Genomic DNA, 23,266 nt, shown 5'->3' on the forward strand with positions numbered 1-23,266 from the left:
ACTTGTAACTTGCTGTTTGGACAGTCAGTATTCCTAAATGGATTTGAAAATCTAAACTGATTGGAGCATTAAGCCCTGTAGTCTGAATACGAGTTTATAGTCATAACTCGCTTCAATCTAATTGGAGGAACATAATGGCTTTGATGGATGAACTCGGGACCATGAGTGCATAGCCTATGCCTTCCTGTCCTCATCTGCTTTTCCTCTATGCACATGTTGGTAAAGAAATAAGACAGGTTAAAGCAAATTCTGTCTGTCCTGTTTTTTGTGAAAATAAAGGAGAAAAGCTATTGACTATTATGGACGATTGAGAGGCACTATGTTTCTCTCGCCCAAATCAGACTGAAATTGCGACTTCACGCTTACCGATGTCCTGCAACGCACCCATCAGAAGCGGAACGAAGTCAAGTCAGCTGATTATCAAACCTGCCCGGATAGGATTCTTGGCGTGACACGATTGGATAACTGGCGAGATTGAGTTGTTTACTTTTTTGCGAGTAATATTTCCCCTCTTCTTTCTAACTGTATACGGTTGCAGAAGGCTTTCGTTATTTGTGAAACTGACACACTTCAAAACGGAATGAGTACTGCCATTAGCACCCAACGAGGACAGGTAAATATAACGACTAACGTTAGATAACAAGCTATAGTAGCTAGCTAATGTTAAATTAGCTAACGACACGGATAAACACCATTTTAGCTAACGTTAGCTTCAATAATCACTCGTTTTCATTTTAACCCAAATTGGCCAGATTAGGTGTAGCTAGCTGCAACGTTTTAATGTAAACAACACCGTAACGTTAGTTAATTTAACAAACGTTAGCTAGCTACAGTAGTTTACTAACTTCCGGCTAGCTTGCTGGGTCGTTTTTACGACAGCCAACTAATTTAGAAGGCTAAAGTTTGGCAAGTCTCTCTGGATATAGCCATATAGCTAGCTTGCGCTCCTTAGCTAGAGCTTGCCAGGAGCAATAACCACAAAGGCGTAGTTTGCATTCGGCTAACTAGCTATGAAAATGAGCTACTTACTGGTTAAATCTAAAGTCAACTAGCCAGTTATCTAGCTAACTACTTCTTCGATGGGGTTTAACGGCGATTGGTATCCAATGTTAATGGTCCATTACCGCCTCCAGCTGGGCGAGGTATTGAATAAGAAATTAACAAGAAAACATTCCTGGAAAGGGGGAAAACAACATACAAAATAAAACACGTCAACTAAAAAAAACACTAAAAAACCATATTTCTCCAATCACAGTCCACTCAAAAATACATCCCTGTGATGGGGCTACATTCACTGACAGGATTTTTTGCACGGCTGTGAAATCATGAAGACACAAACGTTCAGCAGCATTCACAATGATTACAATTTTCTTAGACATCTTCTCCGCTTGTGCAGTTTATGACCATTGCAATAAATAATACAAAGTCCACCTTTTTAACATGTAGCATTTCACTATCCCTCGGTTGATGAGAAACCTTGACTGGTCGTGGTGGCGCTACCATTGCTTCTTTCCCGCCACTTGTTCCTTCCAATTTTCTCACCACCTCCAGATAGGAGACACGCTGGACACTCTTTACTCTTTCCACCTCATTCTCCTTCACCCTAACAGGGCACTCCAAGAATTCAGGCGCATGTTCACCTCCACAGTTGCAGCATTTCCCTTCATCTGGCATACGATATTCTTCCCTTCTGCACACATTAACACAAGACCAAATCTTTTACATTTATGACACTGAAGGGGCTTGTGCACAAAAGCTCTTACAGGGTATCTAGGGAAAGACTTTTTATCAAAGAAGAGTAGCATTGATGAAGTGAACTTCTTTTCTCCGTCCACCATACAGGTCAATCGATGTGCACCAACCACTCCATCAAAGTCTTCAGTTATATCCTCTGCTCTTATTTCTTGCGCCACCCCAGAAATAACCCCCTTGATAGGCGTCCTGCTATGGAAATCCATGCAGGAAACATTCCACTCCGATATCTTTTTGACTCTTAACACACGCTTCTAACACACGCTTCTTCTGCTCCGCAGACACAAACAAATCTAAATAAGACCACTTCTTGTGACTCACCGACTCCATACTTTCTTCCAACACATTCCAGATTTTCCTGGAGATGTTAAATGGATTTCCCAAGGAGCAATGATCCAAAACCCTGATTCAGACCAAAAATGAGTCTAGTGGTTTCCTATTTTCCAACATAGCTTTACTTCTCTTGTTTCCCTTTTTCTTCGCCACTGTAACCCACTCATTCTCACTTTCTGTACTATTAGCTAAACTTGACTCACTAACAGTTTCAAACAAAACCTTTAGGTTCTGCCATCTTCCGTCTAGCTAACTACTGTATTCACAGGAGTTGATTTTGTCCCCCCTCCCCAGACACGATCAGGACACGCAGATTGAAATATCAAAACAAACTCTGAACCAACTATATTAATTTGGGGACAGGTCGAAAAGCATTAAACATTTATGGCAATTTAGCTAGCTAACTTGCTGTTGCTAGCTATTTTGACCTGGGATATAAACATTGGGTTGTTATTTTATCTGAAATGCACAAGGTCCTCTAATCCACAGATAAAAGGGTACAAGTTTTTCTAGTAATCTCTCCTCCTTCAGGCTGCTTCTTCTTCTGACTTCATATGGCGGTTGGCAACCAACTTTAAGGTGCATTGCCACTACCAACTTAAGTGTGGACCTCAGTTCATCTTTCAATCACCCATGTGGGTATATGCTCCTAAAATCCAATTAAGAGATGGCACGTGGTATATGCTCCTAAAAACCAATGAGGAGATGGGAGAGCCGGGACTTGCAGCACGTTATACGTCACAAATAGAACCAAGTTCTATTTTGCGTCTGGCTACGCAGACGCTCGCGAGCAGTGTGTGTGCAATGATTGAATACCATGTATTTGGACATTTTATTTTGCAAAGCACGCGAGTGGAGTGGTCAGCATGTGAGGCAAATGGCTGTAGCTAGCGTCTATATGGCCAGATTTAAACTTGCTTGAGTTTATCAGGACACAGCTAAACCAGTGTCGTCTGTTAGCCATTTGAGCTGAAGCCTAGGCAGGAGGTATTAAGCAACATTTTACTGAACCACCTCTATAGGGCAGTGGTGGAGAGGCAGAGACAAGCAAGATCTGATGATGTTGGATTGGTTTCCCAGACTGATTAAACCCTGACCAAATCACCTGACACTTTTTGTCCAATAACTAAAAATAGGGTGGTCATATTGTTATGACATTTTCAAATAAAATGTAATGTTTGAAATTAAAATGCCATATTATGCAAATGTGGCACTTAATACGCAAATGAGTCAGTAGGAAAACACAATTACAGTAAATAAATCCCAATTTAATGTAGGGATTGTCATATTATTAACAAATCTTAATGTTTCATTCAAAACATAGTTTGTAACAATTTATGAAATTAGAACAGCTTTTTGTACGATTTATAAAAATGTGATACTTAATATGCTAATTGACTGTAAACATAAAATACAACAAGTTAAGACCATTCATTTAAACTAAGATGGTCATTGTTAACATATATTGATGTTTTATGCAGAACTGTGAGTTTACACTAAGGAGTAATACCCTGACTACACCGCTCGCGTCGCGTGCCTTGCAAAATAAATGTAGAAGTACATATTATTAAATTATTGCACCCACACTGCTCGCGTGCGTCAACGAGCGTCTGCGTTGCCTAGGGCTAAAATAGAAGTTCTTTGTATTTGTGACGCAGATCGCGCTGCAGGTCGGTGGCGGTAACACCTAATTTATGAAAGTTGCCAATCGCAATATAAAGTTAAGAGAAAAAAAAGGCCCGGAAGGAGGAGAGATGACTAGAAACGATTCAGTTGACCGTTTTATGTGTGGATTAATTGTCGGAGTAGAGGACCTTGTGCATTTCAGGTAAAATAACAACTCAATGTTTATATCCCAGGACAAATTAGCTAGCAACAGCAAGCTAGCTAAATGGGACAAATTAGCTAGCAAGTGCTAGCTATATTGCCATAAATGTTTAATGCTTTTTGACCTGTCCTCAAATTAATGTAATTGGTTCAGAGTTTGTTTTGATATTTTAACCTGCGCGTCATGATCACGTTTGGTGTGGGGGGACAAAATAAATGTATGCATGATTGTGCACGATGGCGCAGCTGGTTTGGGTTCCGTGTAAGGTGGAGCCCATGCGTGTGTACACACACACACACACACCAGGGGTGTCAAGAGTACATATAATTGGGATTAATTACATAATCATGAACAAAAAGCAGGCTTACTATTTAGTATTTACCAATTAGCAACTGTTAGGCGGTTTATATCACCGTTATGTTGGATTTAGTTGTCCAACTGAAGAGGCCTAGAGTGCCAAATATTAGGCCCAACCCTGTGCCACCTGCATACACACTGCATATCCCACACACACAGCATCCCCACACACTCAAACAGCACCCCCACCAACACACACATTTCTCAGAATCCTCACACAGCACCCACCAACACATACACACCACATCACACATAGCCTAACACAGACACACACTTCTCACTAAGTCTGAACTGTTACACAGAAGTCTACTAGTCTAAAAACATAGCTTACTTCTAAGGTAGGCCTACGCCTGAGTTGGGTTATATTGTAATGTTATTTTTTTGTTTTGATAAGTTTCTCTGGTGAAGGGAGGATAAACTGCACCATTTCCAACAAATAATTAGCCTAGACTCAGAAGACAGTGAGCTGCCTGCTAGCCAGCTGCACAGAAAGATAGATGGGACACATTTTCAATTCACTTAGCTATGTTGTTATCGATTGTAGGCCTGTCGCCACTGAATTCTTGTAGTTTTTCTTGAAAGAATAAAAACATTAATCACGAAAATTGCTAGTAGCATAATGCTGCACAGCGCTGCCTCTCGCCACAGTTGCCTCAGGGAACAGTGTCAAGGACTCCCATACATCTAGCAAGCTAGCACTCATCATGGAAATGGGGGTGGGGGGAACAAGAATTTGGAGTGTAAAGGGTTGCGTCAATTCAAATCTGGTATCAGGATAAAATGTGATTCAGAGTCACCGAATATACTTTAAGTATTTTTTATTAAACTCAAGCGATAAATGGTAAATGCAATTTTCGTATATACGTGTTCACTGTATCACCACTCAGGGTAAAGCAGAGAACTGACTCGAAATGATACAATCAACCTTTGTTATACTGTGACAGTGATAGTTCCAACTCGTCCGTTGGCCTATCACAGTAGAGGCTTAGCGTGGTTTAGACTCACTAGCCTGTTGGTGGCGCTCCAGATGTCCGGCGCTGTTGCTGTGTAGATTACGCTCCCACGCCCTAGAGACTGAGGTCAGACAGTTCTGTAACACTGTTGAGCTATTTGCACCTGCATAGAAAGCATACTGTTCTCGCTCAAGGTTAACCACAGCTTCTCAGCACACTATCTGGGGCAAAATGTTACTTCCAGCACACACAGGCACACATGCACAAAGCAGATATAGCATACAATATTCAATCACAAATGATGTGGTGGCGGGCTATAGTGCATAAAATGCATATCCTCACAGGAGCAATCCCTGACAACCCATACATTAAATTGTAGCTACGATACAATGTTGACAATTTAGTGACTTTGTCGCTATATTTAGCAAGTTTTCAGACCCATCCAGTGACTTATTGGTAAAATGTTCTAGCGACAAATTCAGCTACTTTTCAGGCTGCCTTTTGGAGAGTTTTGACACTGTCTTTTTTAACCTTTTATCTAGGCAAGTCAGTTAAGAACAAATTGTTATTTTCAATGACGGCCTAGGAACAGTGGGTTAACTCCCTTGTTCAGGGGCAGAACGATAGATTTTTACCTTGTCAGCTAGAGGATTTGATTTCGGTTGCAAATCCAACACTAACCACTATGCTACCTGCCGCCCGGGTTTCTATAGTTTTGATAGTATTTAGCGACTTTTCCCAATCAATTCTGCCGAAAACAAGAGTGGGAGAAGCTGTCTGCAACAGAAGTCACATCAGAGGCACAAGGGGAGGGGGTTTGCACCGGGAGAGGGGGCGAAAATGCTTCGTCAGGGACAGCAGCTGTGCCGCAAGGCAAAACGTCAACTAGCGACAAATCAAGGAGCCGATAGTTGGTCTCACTGAAATAATTGGCAACACTGGCTATGACGCTCTACTTTGTAACCGGTTATGTTTTTTTCGTGTATCTGAGGAAAACATGTAATGATAGACCCGAAAGAATATAGTTTTACCTGTAATGAAACAGCAGGGAGCAGGTCTCGAACCCTCGACCTTCTAGCCCAAGGTCCGGCGCCCTATCGACTGTGCCCCAAAAGCGTGCTCGTGCGGCAGAGTCAATTTCCGCGCTTATAAACCCAGGGTCGTTACATACCTTATATTTCAGTCCAAAGATGTCCAATACTCATGAAAAACCCTCAGGACTTTCCAATACTTCTTAGCAATACAATGTCACACCGATCTTACTCTGGTAGGTTGAGGAATACTTACGCCAAGAGCAAATATGAACACGCTGATTTTGCGGGTTTCACAAAAAGGTCTGTCCCACAGAATTCTTAGCATGGCACATGCTTTAAATTTGGGCTCATGTCGCGTAAATATCATAACATACAGTATTGGGATTTTTAGACATTGTTAACAACTGCCACATTAATGTTTTCAAATGATTAATGTATTTTGACAACCACATTATTGACATTTAGTGAAAGTAGATTTGTTTACTCCTGTTGTGGAATTCTCACATAGCGTCCATTGTTTGCCGCGTCACTTAACACCCTATCAATGGTGTGTCCGTGAAATCGCTGCATATTGTGACCCTTTTCTTCCTCTAGTGTGGTTTACCTGTCCTCGCTCTCTCAATTCCTCCGCTCGTTTTATCTTTTTAGGTATACGTTGGGGAGTTGCCTCAAGACTTCCTGCGTATTACTCCCACCCAGCAGCAACAACAAGTTCAGTTGGATGCCCAAGCAGCGCAGCAGTTGCAGTATGGGGGATCCCTGGGCACTATAGGACGGCTTAGCATCACTGTAGTGCAGGTAAGATGTTTTTAACTGTGCATCTGCTTGGTCTTTCCCTAGAGTCAAGACTTATTGTGGAACACAAGGTTATTAATGCAGTGGGAATGTTTTCCTGTGAATCACTGTTATGTCCCTCTTCTCTCCAGGCCAAGCTAGCTAAAAACTATGGTATGACACGCATGGACCCTTACTGCAGGGTCCGACTAGGGTATGCTGTTTATGAAACACCCACAGCCCATAATGGTGCCAAGAATCCACGCTGGAACAAAGTTATCCAGTGCACTGTCCCACCTGGAGTAGACTCCTTCTACCTGGAGATCTTTGATGAGGTGAGAAAGAAGGAAATAGGGGGGGCGGTGGTTGAGGAAGATCGTAACTTATTGGCTCGACAACTAGGCCAGTCTGGAGTTATTGATAGCAATCTACTTTGAGTGTTTCTTCTTGATGATCATCCTTGATTTTAGGGACAAGTTATTGATTTTAGCTGTTTGTGCTGGTCACCTTTCCAGAGGGCATTCTCCATGGATGACAGAATTGCATGGACACACGTCACCATCCCGGAAGGCCTGAGAGAGGGCAGTGTGGTTGATGAGTGGTACAGCCTCAGTGGCAGACAAGGCGACGACAAGGAGGGCATGATCAACCTGGTCATGTCTTATGCTGTGAGTGCATAAAACATACATGCTCACATTGTCATTGTAGGACAGTTTGAAAGTGATTGATTGATATTCCTCTTGGCTCTCATGCTTTCAGAACATGCCAGCAGGTATGCATATGTCTCCACCCGTTGTCCTCATGCCCACAGTCTATCAGCAGGGGGTAGGATACGTACCCATTGCAGGTGAGTAGAACCATACTGTGATTTAGTGTTAGGTTGAATTTTTGATACAATAATCCAAACGGACTCCAAGAAATCTCAAGCTAGATTAATTCACCACACTGGATGTTGCAGCTGCAAAAGCACACATACCGGTCATAACACGACTACAGGCTACTGCAATCCACTAGATAATTACACTCCTCATACACAAAAAGCCTAAATCTAACACTACTTTTGATCTCGAAGAATATATAAAAACTGTACATTCATATTTAGAGTATATAAAACAGTAAAGAAACAAGACAGTGTTATAGAACAGTAATTATGATCTATCAGCTCTAACTCCATCAGCCCTATTCCACCCTTATGGAATCATTCTTGCCCTCAGAGACAGGCCCCCTTTCCCTCTTCCCAAATACAAGGCACATAGATCTTTCCGTCTAACCCATAACATAATAATTACTACTGCTAGGCTAATTATACAATTATAAACAGATTAAAATGGGCTCAAGTCAGTCTTCAACAGTTGGCAATCTTAGACAGAGACACTGCAGCCATCTAAGGCCCGATTCTACACTGCTCAAAAAAATAAAGGGAACACTTAAACAACACAATGTAACTCCAAGTCAATCACACTTCTGTGAAATCAAACTGTCCACTTAGGAAGCAACACTGATTGACAATAAATTGCACATGCTGTTGTGCAAATGGAATAGACAAAAGGTGGAAATTATAGGCAATTAGCAAGACACCCCCAATAAAGGAGTGGTTCTGCAGGTGGTGACCACAGACCACTTCTCAGTTCCTATGCTTCCTGGCTGATGTTTTGGTCACTTTTGAATGCTGGCGGTGCTTTCACTCTAGTGGTAGCATGAGACAGAGTCTACAACCCACACAAGTGGCTCAGGTAGTGCAGCTCATCCAGGATGGCACATCAATGCGAGCTGTGGCAAGAAGGTTTGCTGTGTCTGTCAGCGTAGTGTCCAGAGCATGGAGGCGCTACCAGGAGACAGGCCAGTACATCAGGAGACGTGGAGGAGGCCGTAGGAGGGCAACAACACAGCAGCAGGACCGCTACCTCCGCCTTTGTGCAAGGAGGAGCACTGCCAGAGCCCTGCAAAATGACCTCCAGCAGGCCACAAATGTGCATGTGTCAGCATATGGTCTCACAAGGGGTCTGATGATCTCATCTCGGTACCTAATGGCAGTCAGGCTACCTCTGGCAAGCACATGGAGGGCTGTGCGGCCCCACAAAGAAATACCACCCTACACCATGACTGACCCACCGCCAAACCGGTCATGCTGGAGGATGTTGCAGGCAGCAGAACGTTCTCCACGGCGTCTCCAGACTCTGTCACGTCTGTCACGTGCTCAGTGTGAACCTGCTTTCATCTGTGAAGAGCACAGGGCGCCAGTGGCAAATTTGCCAATCTTGGTGTTCTCTGGCAAATGCCAAACGTCCTGCACGGTGTTGGGCTGTAAGCACAACCCCCACCTGTGGACGTCAGGCCCTCATACCACCCTCATGGAGTCTGTTTCTGACCGTTTGAGCAGACACATGCACATTTGTGGCCTGCTGGAGGTCATTTTGCAGGGCTCTGGCAGTGCTCCTCCTTGCACAAAGGCTTGACTTTGTGCATCCAACTTGATTGACTTGGAGTTACATTGTGTTGTTTAAGTGTTCCCTTTATTTTTTTGAGCAGTGTATTTTGATTGCTAGTCTACTTTCCAAATGGAAGTGGGCATAGCGTGCCTTATGTAAGTGAAACTAAAGAACGAAATAGACCACTCCTCTGACTGACCACAGAACATTGTCATTTTCTGTTCATTTTCCTGACTATTGTACATGTTGAATCGCCACTGCTCATCGGGCACCCAGCAGGTGATCTACTTACTGTGCACAGCTGATGTTTATTAGTGTGTGTTGCCCTTAAGAACTGTTGACCTGTTTTAAATTATACATTCACAGGAGATTGTTGCTTACCCATTTCTCTCTGGTTTGCTCTTCTCAGGAGTGCCCACTGTATACAACCAGGGAATGGTGCCCATGGGTATGCCTGCAGCACCCACAGTCGCCCCACAAGAAGCTCCCTGTAGTGAGGAGGATCTTAAGGCACTGCAGGACATGTTCCCCAATCTGGACAGGGAAGTGATCCGCACTGTAATTGAGGCCCAGCAAGGTAACAAGGATGCCGCCATCAACTCTCTGCTCCAGATGACAGAAGAGCTGTAACAGTGGAGCCACAAATAAATCCACTGTGGCGGCCAGAACATTGCCCATTCACAGCAACAGCACCCTGCACAGTTTGTAAATATGCACTCAGGCCTGCGAGCTCTCAACTGTCACTCACATTAAATAAAATCCAGCTGTTTTTTTTAACCATAAGCAGATGTCCATATCTGAGGTATCACACATTTATACATCTGTATACATTACCATCTGTATTATGAATCAATGTATAGCTTTGTTCCCAGTCCACATCTGGGATTGGGTGAAATTGGTTTACCTATTGATAAGTGCGGTGATGGCTGGTTGGCTTCTCAATTTTACATTCCACTTCACTCAGAAGGGGTTATGTACAATTGATGTTGATGCAGTGCTACTTACTCTGTGGGATAATGGAAGGAATTGATCCTGCAGAAGCTTTAGATCTTTGAAAGCAGTTGTTGTGAGACATTGTTGAGAGCTCCCTAACCTGTCTTCTCTGTATATGTGTATTGACCAGTACTGTCCTGAGCCTATCTGTATTTGATTGAGATTGATATATATCAATCTGTATAAATATAGTTATATATATTCAACATATGATAAATTATGAAGACAAGAGATTTAGGTATGCAGCGGTTCAGAGCAGAATGAGGACTTATCACAATATAACAAACAGCGATGACTTAGGACATGTGAAAATTCCCCCAATATTCACACAGCCAATGCCTATCAACCTCTCAAATATTGAGGTTAATTTGCCACCATTCCACTCTACTCTGGATACTGCCATATGATTTTGTACTTCTCCAACCAAAAATGCCTCTCCGAATGTTTCAATATCACTGGTCAGTGGTTTAGTAACAGTGGGTAACTATGGGGGAAGAATATATCATAGTAATCCAATATCAAATAATGACATGGTAATATAAAATTATTGAATGCAGTGCAGTGAAGAAATAAACATATTATTGATATCATCCTTTCCCTTCACCCTTTCTGAATTCACAGGCTTTATTGCAAACCATTATAGGCTGTGAAAATCCCTGCTGGGTTAATAAAAAAATTGTGTGCACAGCCCAATACTATGATATTCAGAAAATTGGTAAATGTTGGTATGACTATCTTACAGATAAAATGTAATGTCCTACCACTACCATATATAGGCCCACACATAAAGAGGAGACTTGTAAAGATCCATTGACATGAGGTATTGAATTTTGCCGTCCCCCCAAAGGTCTGATTTTAACATGGGGTTTTCATTTGATATTTGTATAAGCTTAATCTTCAAAGATGTGCATATATTTTTCCAAGGAAAGATCCTCTGTTTTGGTGTGATTCATTAAAGAAAATATATAGTACATTTCCTTTATGCTTAGGCCATCTCCATGAGTGACATACAGTATGTAAAAATACTTATTGTTTAAATTTAAAAGACCCAATTCTGGGCACTTATGTTTGATTTAGCGTTCTATCCCCTCTTGATTTAACAAATTCCTCTACCTTTCACTTTCATTTTAAATGTTAGGTTTTCTTCTCTGTTTTCCCACATGTCCCATTCTCATAGACATATTTTGAACATGATTGTGTCATGTTTAGCCAGACATCTGTATAATCCCTAACTTCCAACGTTTGGCCATTCTACTTGTTTGTTGGTGGTAGTCCATAAGTAAATGAACCTTCCTAAGCTAAAGAGACCATAACATTTCTTTCACTTTTACAGTCCTTTTAGATCAATGTGCACAAGGATGTTCAAAGGCACTTTAGCGAAAGTTAGGAAGGTTGTTCTGATTCTGTTGTAATGGAATGGCAAGGCTACGTGCTACAACAGTTTACTTGGTTTGAATGTACAACACTTTTTGGTGTCAAATTATGTTTGCAATTTGACATTTGCTCTTGTTTCTTTTACTCATGACACGTTAAGGAAATAAATGTTTTATCTGTATGTGTTTGGTCTTGTAGTGTAGATCTCATCCTGGTTTGTTTGCTATGCCATTTTTGGACTTGATGATTGAAATATACCATAGACTTTTGAAGAATATCACTTAAAAATTACTCATGAGCTTAGTTCAACTGTCGTAACCCATCATAACACAAAATATAAGCTTGTTTTACATCTTTGTAAACTATGAAATTGTAAACAAACACTGTATAGACTCAAAACATGATTAAGGCCAACATTCAATCCGGATTATGGAAGATCTGTGTTACAGAGCAATTGACATATCAAAGTCATTTTCGATTGAGCCGACATGTGCTGCGTTTACCGTTAATGTGGTCTCTGCGATCACTGGAACATTAACTTTAAAATGTGCATATAGTGGACAAAACGTGATTGGATTGAATCTGGCCCTTAAACTATAATTTTGAACTCATGGATGGTACATCAATAGAGACAGAGACTGTCTGAACTGCAGATTGCCCCTTTAAACCCCACCATGTTTTCAATGACACAAGAACATCACTACCCTATTCTAGCTACATATTTTATTATACCTTTACTATCTTGTGACTTACTGCTTGGCAAGTTTTGTTGCGTCAATATATTTTCAATAATCACTAGTAGCTAGCTACAAGTAACTGCCAAAATAATATAAAAACTTGAGTAAATGAGCGTTCTGGTGGCTCTGTTATGGTGTGTGGTGCATTTTCCTGCCATGGTTTATGACCACTATTCCCATAGATCAGTGCTATTCACATTATTTCAGCGCAAACCCCCAATTTTTTCAGCCAGATTTTACATCAACAAATAACCTTTAATTCAATGCATTTTCATCTCTTATCAAAATGAAAAGAAACCAAGAAATACATTTACTCAAAATGTTATCTTTCTAATGATCTTTCTCGAAAAAGTTTGTATATTGTCCCATACAACAATTGGTACCCTATTTTTTTGTTGTTTGACATTTTGGTGACCCCACTGCAGTTCCGTCGCAACCCTGACTTTGAATACCACTGCCCTAGAGGGCAAGATAAACACCAGTACTGTACATACACAACCATTCTGAGTGGTCACCTTCAATTTATGGTGAATAATTTCTATCCTGATGGGAGTGGATGACAATTACCCCATCCACAGGGCACGAGTGATCCCTGAATGGTTTGATGCGTATAAAAACTATTTAAACCATATGCCATGGCCGTCTCAGTCACTAGTTCTCAACCCAATTGAACACTTATGGGAGATTCTGAAGCAGCGCCTGAGACAGCATTTTCCACCACCATCAACAAAACACCACATTATGGAATTTCTCTTGGAAGAATGGTGGCGCATCCCTCCAGTAGAGTTTCAGACACTTGTAGAATCTATGCCAAGGTGCATTGAAGCTCTACTGGCAGCTCCTGTTGGCCCAACGCCCTATTAGGACACTTTATGTTGTTACTGTTATTTTGCCAGTTACCTGTACATACTTCTAAGTAGAATAATGTTACTGTTATAGTGGTCACTGAATAGCTTGAATGAATGTGAGAATTGCTGAAAGAGCAAAGGAACATGCAGAAGCACATGATGTTGCTGTTGTTTATTAATCACTACAAATGAGAAAAGAGATTATCCACTACATTTATCATAGAAAATACATTCATTCTACAATGAAGGTATAAGAACATAATAGTAAGTGTTGCCGATTGTAGAAATACACTGACATGACAGATTGAATTAAAAAGTAACAAGAAAACAAATTTGGACTAAAACATTCAATGTCATGAGGATAATTCCTATATCAGTGTGCATGTTGTCTTCCTAGACGTTTAGCGCCTCCTGCGCTTTCTCGTCGTCCCCGGGGCGGCGGTCGTGCCTGCATCACAGTCTGTGACATGACATCCGCACGACTCAACGTGGATGTAGGAGTGCTTGACCTTTGACCCATCAGGGCACATCAGCTCCACCTCTTTCTGGCTAGTGGTCGCCTCTTGGCAGCAGGAGCAGTAGTGCATCATGGTGTTCGCCTCTGCTGAGTACCTGCACATTCACAGAAACACAAGACAAGTTGAAAAGAGGGCTTAAATTCCCGGGGTTGTCTTGACAAGATGAGCACAGGAACAATAAATAAGTCAAATAGGCTTCTAGTTCATAAAGGGCACACTAGATAGTGAATAGATGATCACTGACTGGGGCCTGCATGACATTGACTAGTGCTGCATTCAGCATCTGTAGTACTTACATGGAAGAGGTTCCACAGTTTCCTGAGCAGGAATTGATCTCCACAGGCTCTGCGGTCGCACAGCCACTGATGACAATGCTAGTGGTGGTGTACTTCATCTCACAGACATTGCTGCGTTCTGTGCCTGCTCAGGGAAGATGCATCAAGAGTTAGGCTACTGTTTGGTATGACACAGATGAAGCAGAAACAGCCAACATATACATTTTTGGCCAGTATGTAGGCACACAATGTTTCCTGTTGGTCTTATTTAGGTGACATAGCATGCTATTATTAACCAGTAGATAGGTGGTTATTAGGAACGCTTGGCTGGACGTGTTACTTACAGGTCTTGCAACATCCATTTGCATCTGTCTTTTCTGTGCCCTGGGGTGAAAAATAGGAGAGATGATTCATAAGTGGCAGATTGTATACATTATCTGAGCTCCCTTCCATTCTAAATGTTACTGAAACATCTATCGCTATGACCCAAGAGCGCTACAAATTATAGTAACATTCTGTTAACAGAATTTATAACGGTTGAAGAAAAATGATTAAATAATTCTACCCGGAAACTTAACCATTAGGGATTAGAGGTTATGTAGCATAGACAAGGAGTAATTAAAGCTGATCAACATAAGTCCAAATAGGTTGGACTGGGGAAGAGAGGAATGTATGTGGGTGCCGAAAGAAAGCAAAGAGACTCCTTAACCTATGTTTGAACCGACCCGGCTATAACTCTGGGGAGATAAGATGGGACAGGGAGAACCCCTCCAGGTTTCCCTTATCTTGGGGGGAATGGAACTGTCAGTTGGGTAGTGATCAAATGTGGCGAGAATGGTAGAAAACTAGATAGGATAGCTCTCCTCCTGTTAGTGTGTATGTATGTGTGTAGGTTAAGAGAATGTTATAAGAGGAACACCTTTGGATATGCACAGCATAGCTCTCGCGAATAAAATGGGATTTGACTAATTGTGAGATGGGAAATCTGTCTGTTTCATTTAAACCAGAACTTTACAACCTCTGGGTTGCAGACCTAAAAAGATAATTGCAATTTATGAACATTGATTACTAAATTCCACAACACATTCTGAGTGAGAATGGGAAACAGTGTAACTGCAGTGTTGATTGTCCCCACGAAGGAGGTGAGATAGGACAGAAACTCACTGGAACACAGATCTCTGGGCTGAATGCAGGGCACACAGTCTTCACCTCCACTGGTATATATTGGTCATCAGTTTTGTCACACGTGTACATCACACATTTGTCACCAGGTGGTGACCATGTTTCGTTCACCTGTCGCACAAGGAGAAGATGATGAATTATGAAGTTTCAGATCATGCAGACAGATTATGCATCCTCATAAACACTTGTGGTACTCACCTGAATAGTGTGTTTGGTCTTATCTGGCATATTAACCACACAGCTTGTCTGTACACATTTCCCACAACACTGACCAGGAATGGCCTGATACTGGAAGCCCTAAGACAAGGATGAAGAGCCATCATTGAATCATTATTCACTTACTACTGCAAGTTTCTTATAAATACGTAAATGCATTTCTCATCTTTGTTAAGAGAGACATAACTACCTGTGAACATGTAGTGTCGCAGGAGTTATTTGTGCACACAATGTTGTTGAGCTTGGTGCTAGGATCCATGGTCGAGCTGCAGATACAATTCTCACATGTTCCTTTAGGAACTTCAGCACCAGGCTGGAGTGAAAGAGAGAGACACAAGTTATAATCCACTATAACAGACTGTTTGAATAGAGGAGGGTCAGAGTGCAAAGGGAGCAGTTCTATAGTATAATGTATCTAATTATGAAGGCAGCAAACACAATACAGCGTATCTCAAGCTATGTGTGTGGGTATCTTTCAGAAGCTTGTTGAATTTAATTATTGATTTGAAATGATTTATTCTTACCTGGTACTCAATGTTATTGTAGACACATACACCCTTAGGAACTGAACAGACACACATTGAGAAGGAATCAGTCAGTGATACCAGTGATTCATGTCATAGTTAACACAAACGTAATTCAAACCAGTGATACCTGGGAATTACAAAGTCAATGAACTAACTAAACCGCTGATGACGAAAATCAAAGGGACTTACCACAGGTATACTCTGGACAGCAGCTTGAGTTGGACGTGCTTATAATTGCCTCCCACCCTGGCTGGCAGTCCATCATGACTTTGGGGCAAAGCAGTGCATCGCACTCTGTTACAGCGGTAACCAATGAGAAGTGATTAAAAGACAAGCCGATAGAGGGTCAAATAACCCCTATGACCCTACAGAACACTTCAGATAATCTTGGTCTAGTACTGTATGAATAAGAGTTGGCTTTCTAATGATTTACTGAAGGGTCTGTTCCATCACTCACCACATGTATATTTCTGGCAGCAGCCTTCTGTCTTGTTCACCAATCTGTAACCAGTCTCATTGCAGATGGGTATGGCTGGTGTGGGGCAAGTGATAGGCTGGCACTGGACAATCATGGAGTCCATGTCACAGGTGCACTGCTGGCAACCACTTTCCCATGTCTCGCCAGGCTTAATGGAAAAACAGGGTAATGTCAGGTCAATACATAAAAAGAAAAGAGTAACTCAAATGTTGTTGTTCTGCAGTGAACTGGATTTAACCATGGCAGTTAATATGAACCATCATTAGGTGAGAAGAAATGGGTTGGAAGTGGTTATTCAGAGATGAAACGTTTTCTGGTCTGTTCTTTGGAAGGAATAAAGAGGACAAGACCTCTTGTCAATGAAAAGTATCCCTCCTAAGTATGTGAGTTTCCCTGATTCTCGTGAAATGCATCTCATGATATGTCTATGTGAGAATGAATATCTGGAGAATATTTAGATGGAGGAAATTCTTACCATTTGGGGGTTGCCATCAGGTCCGGTGCAGCCTGAAAATAAATACAGAGTGTGTTTAAAATGTTTGTCTCGCATAGTTGGGGTCAAGTTCTTCACACCTGCACATTTTGTTAACTGTTCCATTACAAATAAAGCCAGTAAACCGTGATTCATGCTGAATTCAAGGTTTAAAAGTACAGAAAGGTCTAATTCTTATATTGATAGCTACCTGCAAAATGACCCATAACCCATTCTTACCACAGGAGACCACACAAGTATCAGAGTAGGTGCTGAACAAGACGGTTTTAGATGGACAGAAGCAACCCTCCTTCGTCTTATTGGTCATTTGGGTTTGGTTGTTCAAATACTTCTCATTATATCTGCATACAAAATAGGTTTGCGATTATGCAGGAGATCATTTATTTAAAAGAAGGCTCATATGAAGGAAATTCATATGACATCCAATCAGACTAAAGCTTACCTGGTATTACATGTTGGTTCAACTGCTGGACCACATGGCATGTACACCTTAGTGGCTGGGCATGTATGCTCTGCAGGACAGAAACAGGTCACAGTTATGCTAAACACCAGCAAAAAAATGTTTTAAGTAGTTGCCTATTACAAAAGTCGCTGCCTTTGAATTTGTGGCATGACTACTATGCTTGGATTCATAGCTCACCACATTCTCCATCGGTGGACTTCCTCCATTCAATGCAGATCCCTTTCTTTGCACATTCAGATGCATACGCCTCCAGACTAGAGCAGCTAGAATTAGCATTGTAGCAGACATCTGATCTACAGGCCTGAACGAAGGCATCAGGAGAAACTGCTTCATGGCATTCCTCAAAGACCCTTCGACAGAAAATAACATAGTGATTAAGAGAGATGCATGGAGTGCAACCTTTAACCAGAAATGCCAATGGAACGGTACCTGTATTATGATAAAAACAGGTTTCAAATACAAGCAAATTAACATGACAGAAAATGTACATTACAATTGATAAAACACATTAGGAAGTGAATGATCATTTAGGCATTCCTATTGTGTGCTTGTTCCCTTTTTCAAACTTAGTTTGATATGTTCCTTACTTGCTCTTCATGATTTCACAAATAGCTGTCTTGCAGGGGGTAGGGGATGTGCTTGTGGGTGGTGCTGTTGGAGGAGTTGGACAGTCCTGGTTTGGAATTAGCCACTGGCTAGCTGTGACTGAGCAGCTCTCAATCTGACCATTAGGTGACTGGCAGTCATTCTTCTGGGAATTATCACAGGTACCTTGAAAAAATGGATATTAAGTAGGGTATAACCTAGTTAGAAAGGCCAGGTCATAGTTTTTTGTTGTATGCAATTTCTATAGGGTGGTCTCGATAGGAGCATCTACTGAAAGTTTGAAACTGTGAAATGTATATTCACCCACTTTAATAATACTCACCACACTGGCCCTCTGTGCTGCTTTGGAAGAGGGAGTAAGGAAGGTTGATGCTAAATGATGACCCCTTGTAAGACACCTGAACCTTAAGATCAGGGATCTCCAGTACGACCTCCACACCAGTACTTGTTAGAGCAATGTCACCCATTCTGTAAGCTGGGTAGATTCGTTTACTGTTGACATATACCTGCGTTTGTGCAGAAATGAATACACATTTAGATGGTTGAGTCATGTGTTATCTTGAAAGTAGTAACATGACAATGTTAACCCCGTTATTGGTTTTAATTTAAAGTTATGGGATTTTAATAATGCATGATAACGCAGCAGCATAAAAACGCAGGAGCATTAAAAAATACAAGCAATGAGAATGATAGTTTTTTAAATAGTTACCACGTTTTCTGTTGTTTCACCAGATCTCTGCTGGGTAAGAATCACTTCATAGGAATTGTAGTGAATGATAAGGGACTGAGGACAGAATCCACTGTCAGCGTTTCCACAGTAGTGGTTATCAACAATAATGGTAAGGTTGTATTTGAAGTTGATTTCTTTCACTAAGGTGTAGGAGCAGTTCTCCTTGAAATTGTAATATACTCCATCAAATGTCATGTAGTGAGATCCACCCCATCCACTGCATACACCTGCAACATGATAAAATATGAGTTGATAATAATCTAAGCTATTGACAGAGGACAATGAAAACGAATGAGCAACAATGTCTTATTTTCATTCAGATTGTTGGGTTGTTAGATTGTATGTTGTCACTTACATTCACATTCATATGTAAAGCAGCATCCAGTTGAATCATAGACCTTGACAGGTGGACGGCCATTCACACACTGTAGTGGCTCCACTGGCTTGCATTTTACTGGTAGATGGACAACAATGCCGTCCTGGCAAATTGCTGTGGTACAGCTATTCAGCTGCCAAGATTCTCCATTCTGCCATTGATTTGATAAGGGAAAGCAATTACTCAAACATGCACACACAGGGTTGAACATACAAGCATTACACCACAAAGACAAATATACCCATTCACCCATTTTATTATTGAAAACCTTATTAAAATGACCTTTCTTGGTGGCTGAACGCTAGTGCAGTCTGGGGAGGATTGAGATGTTGGTGGTGTGGTCGTGGTCTCTTCTGAAGTTGTGGTTGATACAGTGGGTGGTGTAGAGGAAGGACATGGATTTGATTCCACTTCAACTTGACACGTTGCTTTGCAGTAAGCGGTGAAGCACCAGCCTGAACCATCAGTCACATTATACACTAGGTTCCCTGATTGTTAAGAAAGGCAAGTGTTAAAACATTTCATTTTGCAAAGTTCTTTAAATGATTAGTGAAATGTAATTTATTTTGATTGTCTGAATTTACATTATACATTTATAACATGTTACCTGGTAGATATTGTGTCCCATTAACATTGCAAATACACTGGCTGGTGGTGACTGCTTGTGATGTTGGTGTAATAATCACTTGTGGCGATGTTGAAGGAGTTCTTGTTGTTTCTAATGGGCCTGTGATGACAACTGGCTCTGTTGTTTCTGTACTTGTTGTTGAAGAATGTGATGTTGAAGTTTTAATTATAGCAGCTGTAGAATATGTAATTGGGCCTGTGGTGACTTCTTTAGGTGGCTTTGTGGAAGTAGATAGAAAAGTCTCTGATGTGGTTTCTTCAGCTGTTGTAGTTCCACCTGTTGTAGGTGTAGTTACCGCTGTAGTTGATGTTAAAGTAGTGGGATTGGTTGTTATGACAACTGGCCTTGATGTTTCTTCAGCTGTTGTTGTGGGCTGTGATGTTGAGGTTTCAGAAATTACAGTGGTGGAAGTGGTTGTTGGGCCGGAGGTGGCTTCTTTAGGTGGCTTTGTGGATGTAGATGAAATTGTCTCATTTGTGGTTTCTTCAACTGTTGTAGTTCCACCTGTTGTAGGTGTAATTACCATTGTAGTTGTTGTTAAAGTTGTGGGATTGGATGTTATGACAACTGGCCCTGATGTTTCTTCACCTGTTGTTGTGGTCTGTGATGTTGAAGTAGAGGTTTCAACAATTACAGTGGTGGAAGAGGTTGTTGGGCCGGAGGTGACTTCTTTAGGTGGCTTTGTGGATGTAGATGAAATTGTCTCCGTTGTGGTTTCTTCAATTCCTGTAGTTCCACCTGTGGTAAGTGTCGTTGGTGTGGGTGCAATTGTAATTGTTGTTAAAGTAGTGGGATTGGATGTTATGAAAACTGGCCCTGATGTTTCTTCACCTGTTGTTGTGGGCTGTGATGTTAAGGTTTCAGAAATTACCGTGGTGGAAGTGGTTGTTGGGCCGGAGGTGGCTTCTTTAGGTGGCTTTGTGGATGTAGATGGAATTGTCTCCGTTGTGGTTTCTTCAATTCCTGTAGTTCCACCTGTGGTAGGTGACGTTGTTTTTGGTGCAATTGTAGTTGTTGTTAAAGTTGTGGGATTGGATGTTATGACAACTGGCCCTGATGTTTCTTCACCTGTTGTTGTGGGCTGTGATGTTGAGGTTTCAGCAATTACAGTGGTGGAAGTGGTTGTTGGGCCAGTGGTGACTTCTTTATGTGGCTTTGTGGATGTAGATGGAATTGTCTCATTTGTGGTTTCTTCAACTGTTGTAGTTCCACCTGTTGTAGGTGTAATTACCGCCGTAGTTGTTGTTAAAGTTGTGGGATTGGATGTTATGACAACTGGCCCTGTTGTTTCTTCACCTGTTGCTGTGGGCTGTGATGTTGAGGTAGAGGTTTCAACAATTACAGTGGTGGAAGTGGTTGTTGGGCCGGTGGTGACTTCTTTAGGTGGCTTTGTAGATGTAGATGAAATTGTCTCAGTTGTTGTTTCTTCAACTGTTGTTGTTCCACCTGTGGTAGGTGTAGTTACCATTGTAGTTGTTGTTAAAGTTGTGGGATTGGATGTTATGACAACTGGCCCTGATGTTTCTTCACCTGTTGTTGTGGGCTGTGATGTTGAGGTTTCAGCAATTCCAGTGGTGGAAGTGGTTGTTGGGCCGGAGGTGACTTCTTTAGGTGGCTTTGTGGATGTAGATGAAATTGTCTCCGTTCTGGTTTCTTCAACTGTTGTAGTTCCACGTGTGGTAGGTTTAGTTACCTCAGTAGTTGTGGTGGTTGAAGTCGTGGGAGTGTAATCAATGACAACTGGCCCTGATGTTTCTTCACCTGTTGTTGTGGACTGTGATGTTGAAGTAGAGGTTTCAACAATTACAGTGGTGGAAGTGGTTGTTGGGCCGGTGGTGACTTCTTTAGGTGGCTTTGTGGATGTAGATGAAATTGTCTCAGTTGTTGTTTCTTCAACTGTTGTTGTTCCACCTGTGGTAGGTGTAGTTGTTGTGGGTGTAATTGTAGTTGTTGTTAAAGTAGTGGGATTGGAAGTTATCACTACTGGCCCTGTTGTTTCTTCACCTGTTGTTGTGGGCTGTGATGTTGAGGTTTCAACAATTACAGTGGTGGAAGTGGTTGTTGGGCCGGAGGTGGCTTCTTTAGGTGGCTTTGTGGATGTAGATGGAATTGTCTCATTTGTGGTTTCTTCAACTGTTGTAGTTCCACCTGTTGTAGGTGTAATTACCATTGTAGTTGTTGTTAAAGTTGTGGGATTGGATGTTATGACAACTGGCCCTGATGTTTCTTCACCTGTTGTTGTGGTCTGTGATGTTGAAGTAGAGGTTTCAACAATAACAGTGGTGGAAGTGGTTGTTGGGCCGGAGGTGACTTCTTTAGGTGGCTTTGTGGATGTTGATGAAATTGTCTCATTTGTGGTTTCTTCAACTGTTGTAGTTCCACCTGTTGTAGGTGTAATTACCATTGCAGTTGTTGTTAAAGTAGTGGGATTGGATGTTATGACAACTGGCCCTGATGTTTCTTCAGCTGTTGTTGTGGGCTGTGATGTTGAAGTTTCAACAATTACAGTGGTGGAAGTGGTTGTTGGGCCGGAGGTGACTTCTTTAGGTGGCTTTGTGGATGTAGATGAAATTGTCTCATTTGTGGTTTCTTCAACTGTTGTAGTTCCACCTGTTGTAGGTGTAATTACCATTGTAGTTGTTGTTAAAGTTGTGGGATTGGATGTTATGACAACTGGCCCTGATGTTTCTTCACCTGTTGTTGTGGGCTGTGATGTTGAGGTTTCAGCAATTCCAGTGGTGGAAGTGGTTGTTGGGCCGGAGGTGACTTCTTTAGGTGGCTTTGTGGATGTAGATGAAATTGTCTCCGTTCTGGTTTCTTCAACTGTTGTAGTTCCACGTGTGGTAGGTTTAGTTACCTCAGTAGTTGTGGTGGTTGAAGTCGTGGGAGTGTAATCAATGACAACTGGCCCTGATGTTTCTTCACCTGTTGTTGTGGGCTGTGATGTTGAGGTAGAGGTTTCAACAATTACAGTGGTGGAAGTGGTTGTTGGGCCGGTGGTGACTTCTTTAGGTAGCGTTGTGGATGTATATGGAATCGTCTCAGTTGTTGTTTCTTCAATTCTTGTAGTTCCACCTGTAGTAGGTGTAGTTGTTGTGGGTACAATTGTAGTTGTTGTTAAAGTAGTGGGATTGGATGTTATCACTACTGGACCTGTTGTTTCTTCACCTGTTGTTGTGGGCTGTGATGTTGAGGTTTCAACAATTACAGTGGTGGAAGTGGTTGTTGGGCCGGAGGTGGCTTCTTTAGGTGGCTTTGTGGATGTAGATGGAATTGTCTCATTTGTGGTTTCTTCAACTGTTGTAGTTCCACCTGTTGTAGGTGTAATTACCATTGTAGTTGTTGTTAAAGTTGTGGGATTG

General features: G+C 41.7%; 2 protein-coding genes across 2 annotated transcripts; one reads left to right on the plus strand and one right to left on the minus strand.

Annotated features, from left to right (window-relative positions):
• The first annotated feature begins 421 nt into the window (after nucleotides 1-421).
• On the plus strand, nucleotides 422-12,008 carry LOC120024973 (toll-interacting protein). The gene is made up of 6 exons (XM_038969367.1): nucleotides 422-613; nucleotides 6,906-7,055; nucleotides 7,184-7,366; nucleotides 7,547-7,699; nucleotides 7,791-7,878; nucleotides 9,870-12,008. The coding sequence occupies exons 1-6, from the start codon at nucleotides 581-583 to the stop codon at nucleotides 10,088-10,090; spliced, it is 828 nt and encodes a 275-aa protein (XP_038825295.1). The 5' UTR covers nucleotides 422-580; the 3' UTR covers nucleotides 10,091-12,008.
• Nucleotides 12,009-13,813: 1,805 nt separating this feature from the next.
• LOC120024996 (intestinal mucin-like protein) lies at nucleotides 13,814-21,378 on the minus strand (the record flags this gene model as incomplete). The annotated part of the gene is made up of 20 exons (XM_038969410.1): nucleotides 13,814-14,024; nucleotides 14,227-14,350; nucleotides 14,550-14,589; nucleotides 15,370-15,498; nucleotides 15,586-15,684; nucleotides 15,794-15,916; nucleotides 16,128-16,168; nucleotides 16,320-16,424; nucleotides 16,588-16,756; nucleotides 17,084-17,115; nucleotides 17,321-17,442; nucleotides 17,544-17,613; nucleotides 17,742-17,914; nucleotides 18,152-18,335; nucleotides 18,493-18,676; nucleotides 18,880-19,127; nucleotides 19,256-19,427; nucleotides 19,559-19,764; nucleotides 19,884-20,048; nucleotides 21,213-21,378. Coding segments are annotated over 20 exons (2,763 nt in total), but the record flags the coding sequence as incomplete, so codon positions are not given.
• Nucleotides 21,379-23,266: the final 1,888 nt, after the last annotated feature.

The sequence above is a fragment of the Salvelinus namaycush genome, chromosome 30 (assembly GCF_016432855.1).
Source record: "Salvelinus namaycush isolate Seneca chromosome 30, SaNama_1.0, whole genome shotgun sequence".
Lineage (NCBI taxonomy): Eukaryota > Metazoa > Chordata > Actinopteri > Salmoniformes > Salmonidae > Salvelinus > Salvelinus namaycush.

Bases quoted from the DNA above. Each gene is read 5' to 3' on its own strand.
- LOC120024973 (XM_038969367.1), top strand. From the start codon at position 581: ATGAGTACTGCCATTAGCACCCAACGAGGACAG. The intron at 7,367-7,546 runs GTGAGAAAGAAG...TCACCTTTCCAG, and splicing joins ACCTGGAGATCTTTGATGAG to AGGGCATTCTCCATGGATGA. The intron at 7,700-7,790 runs GTGAGTGCATAA...TCATGCTTTCAG, and splicing joins ACCTGGTCATGTCTTATGCT to AACATGCCAGCAGGTATGCA.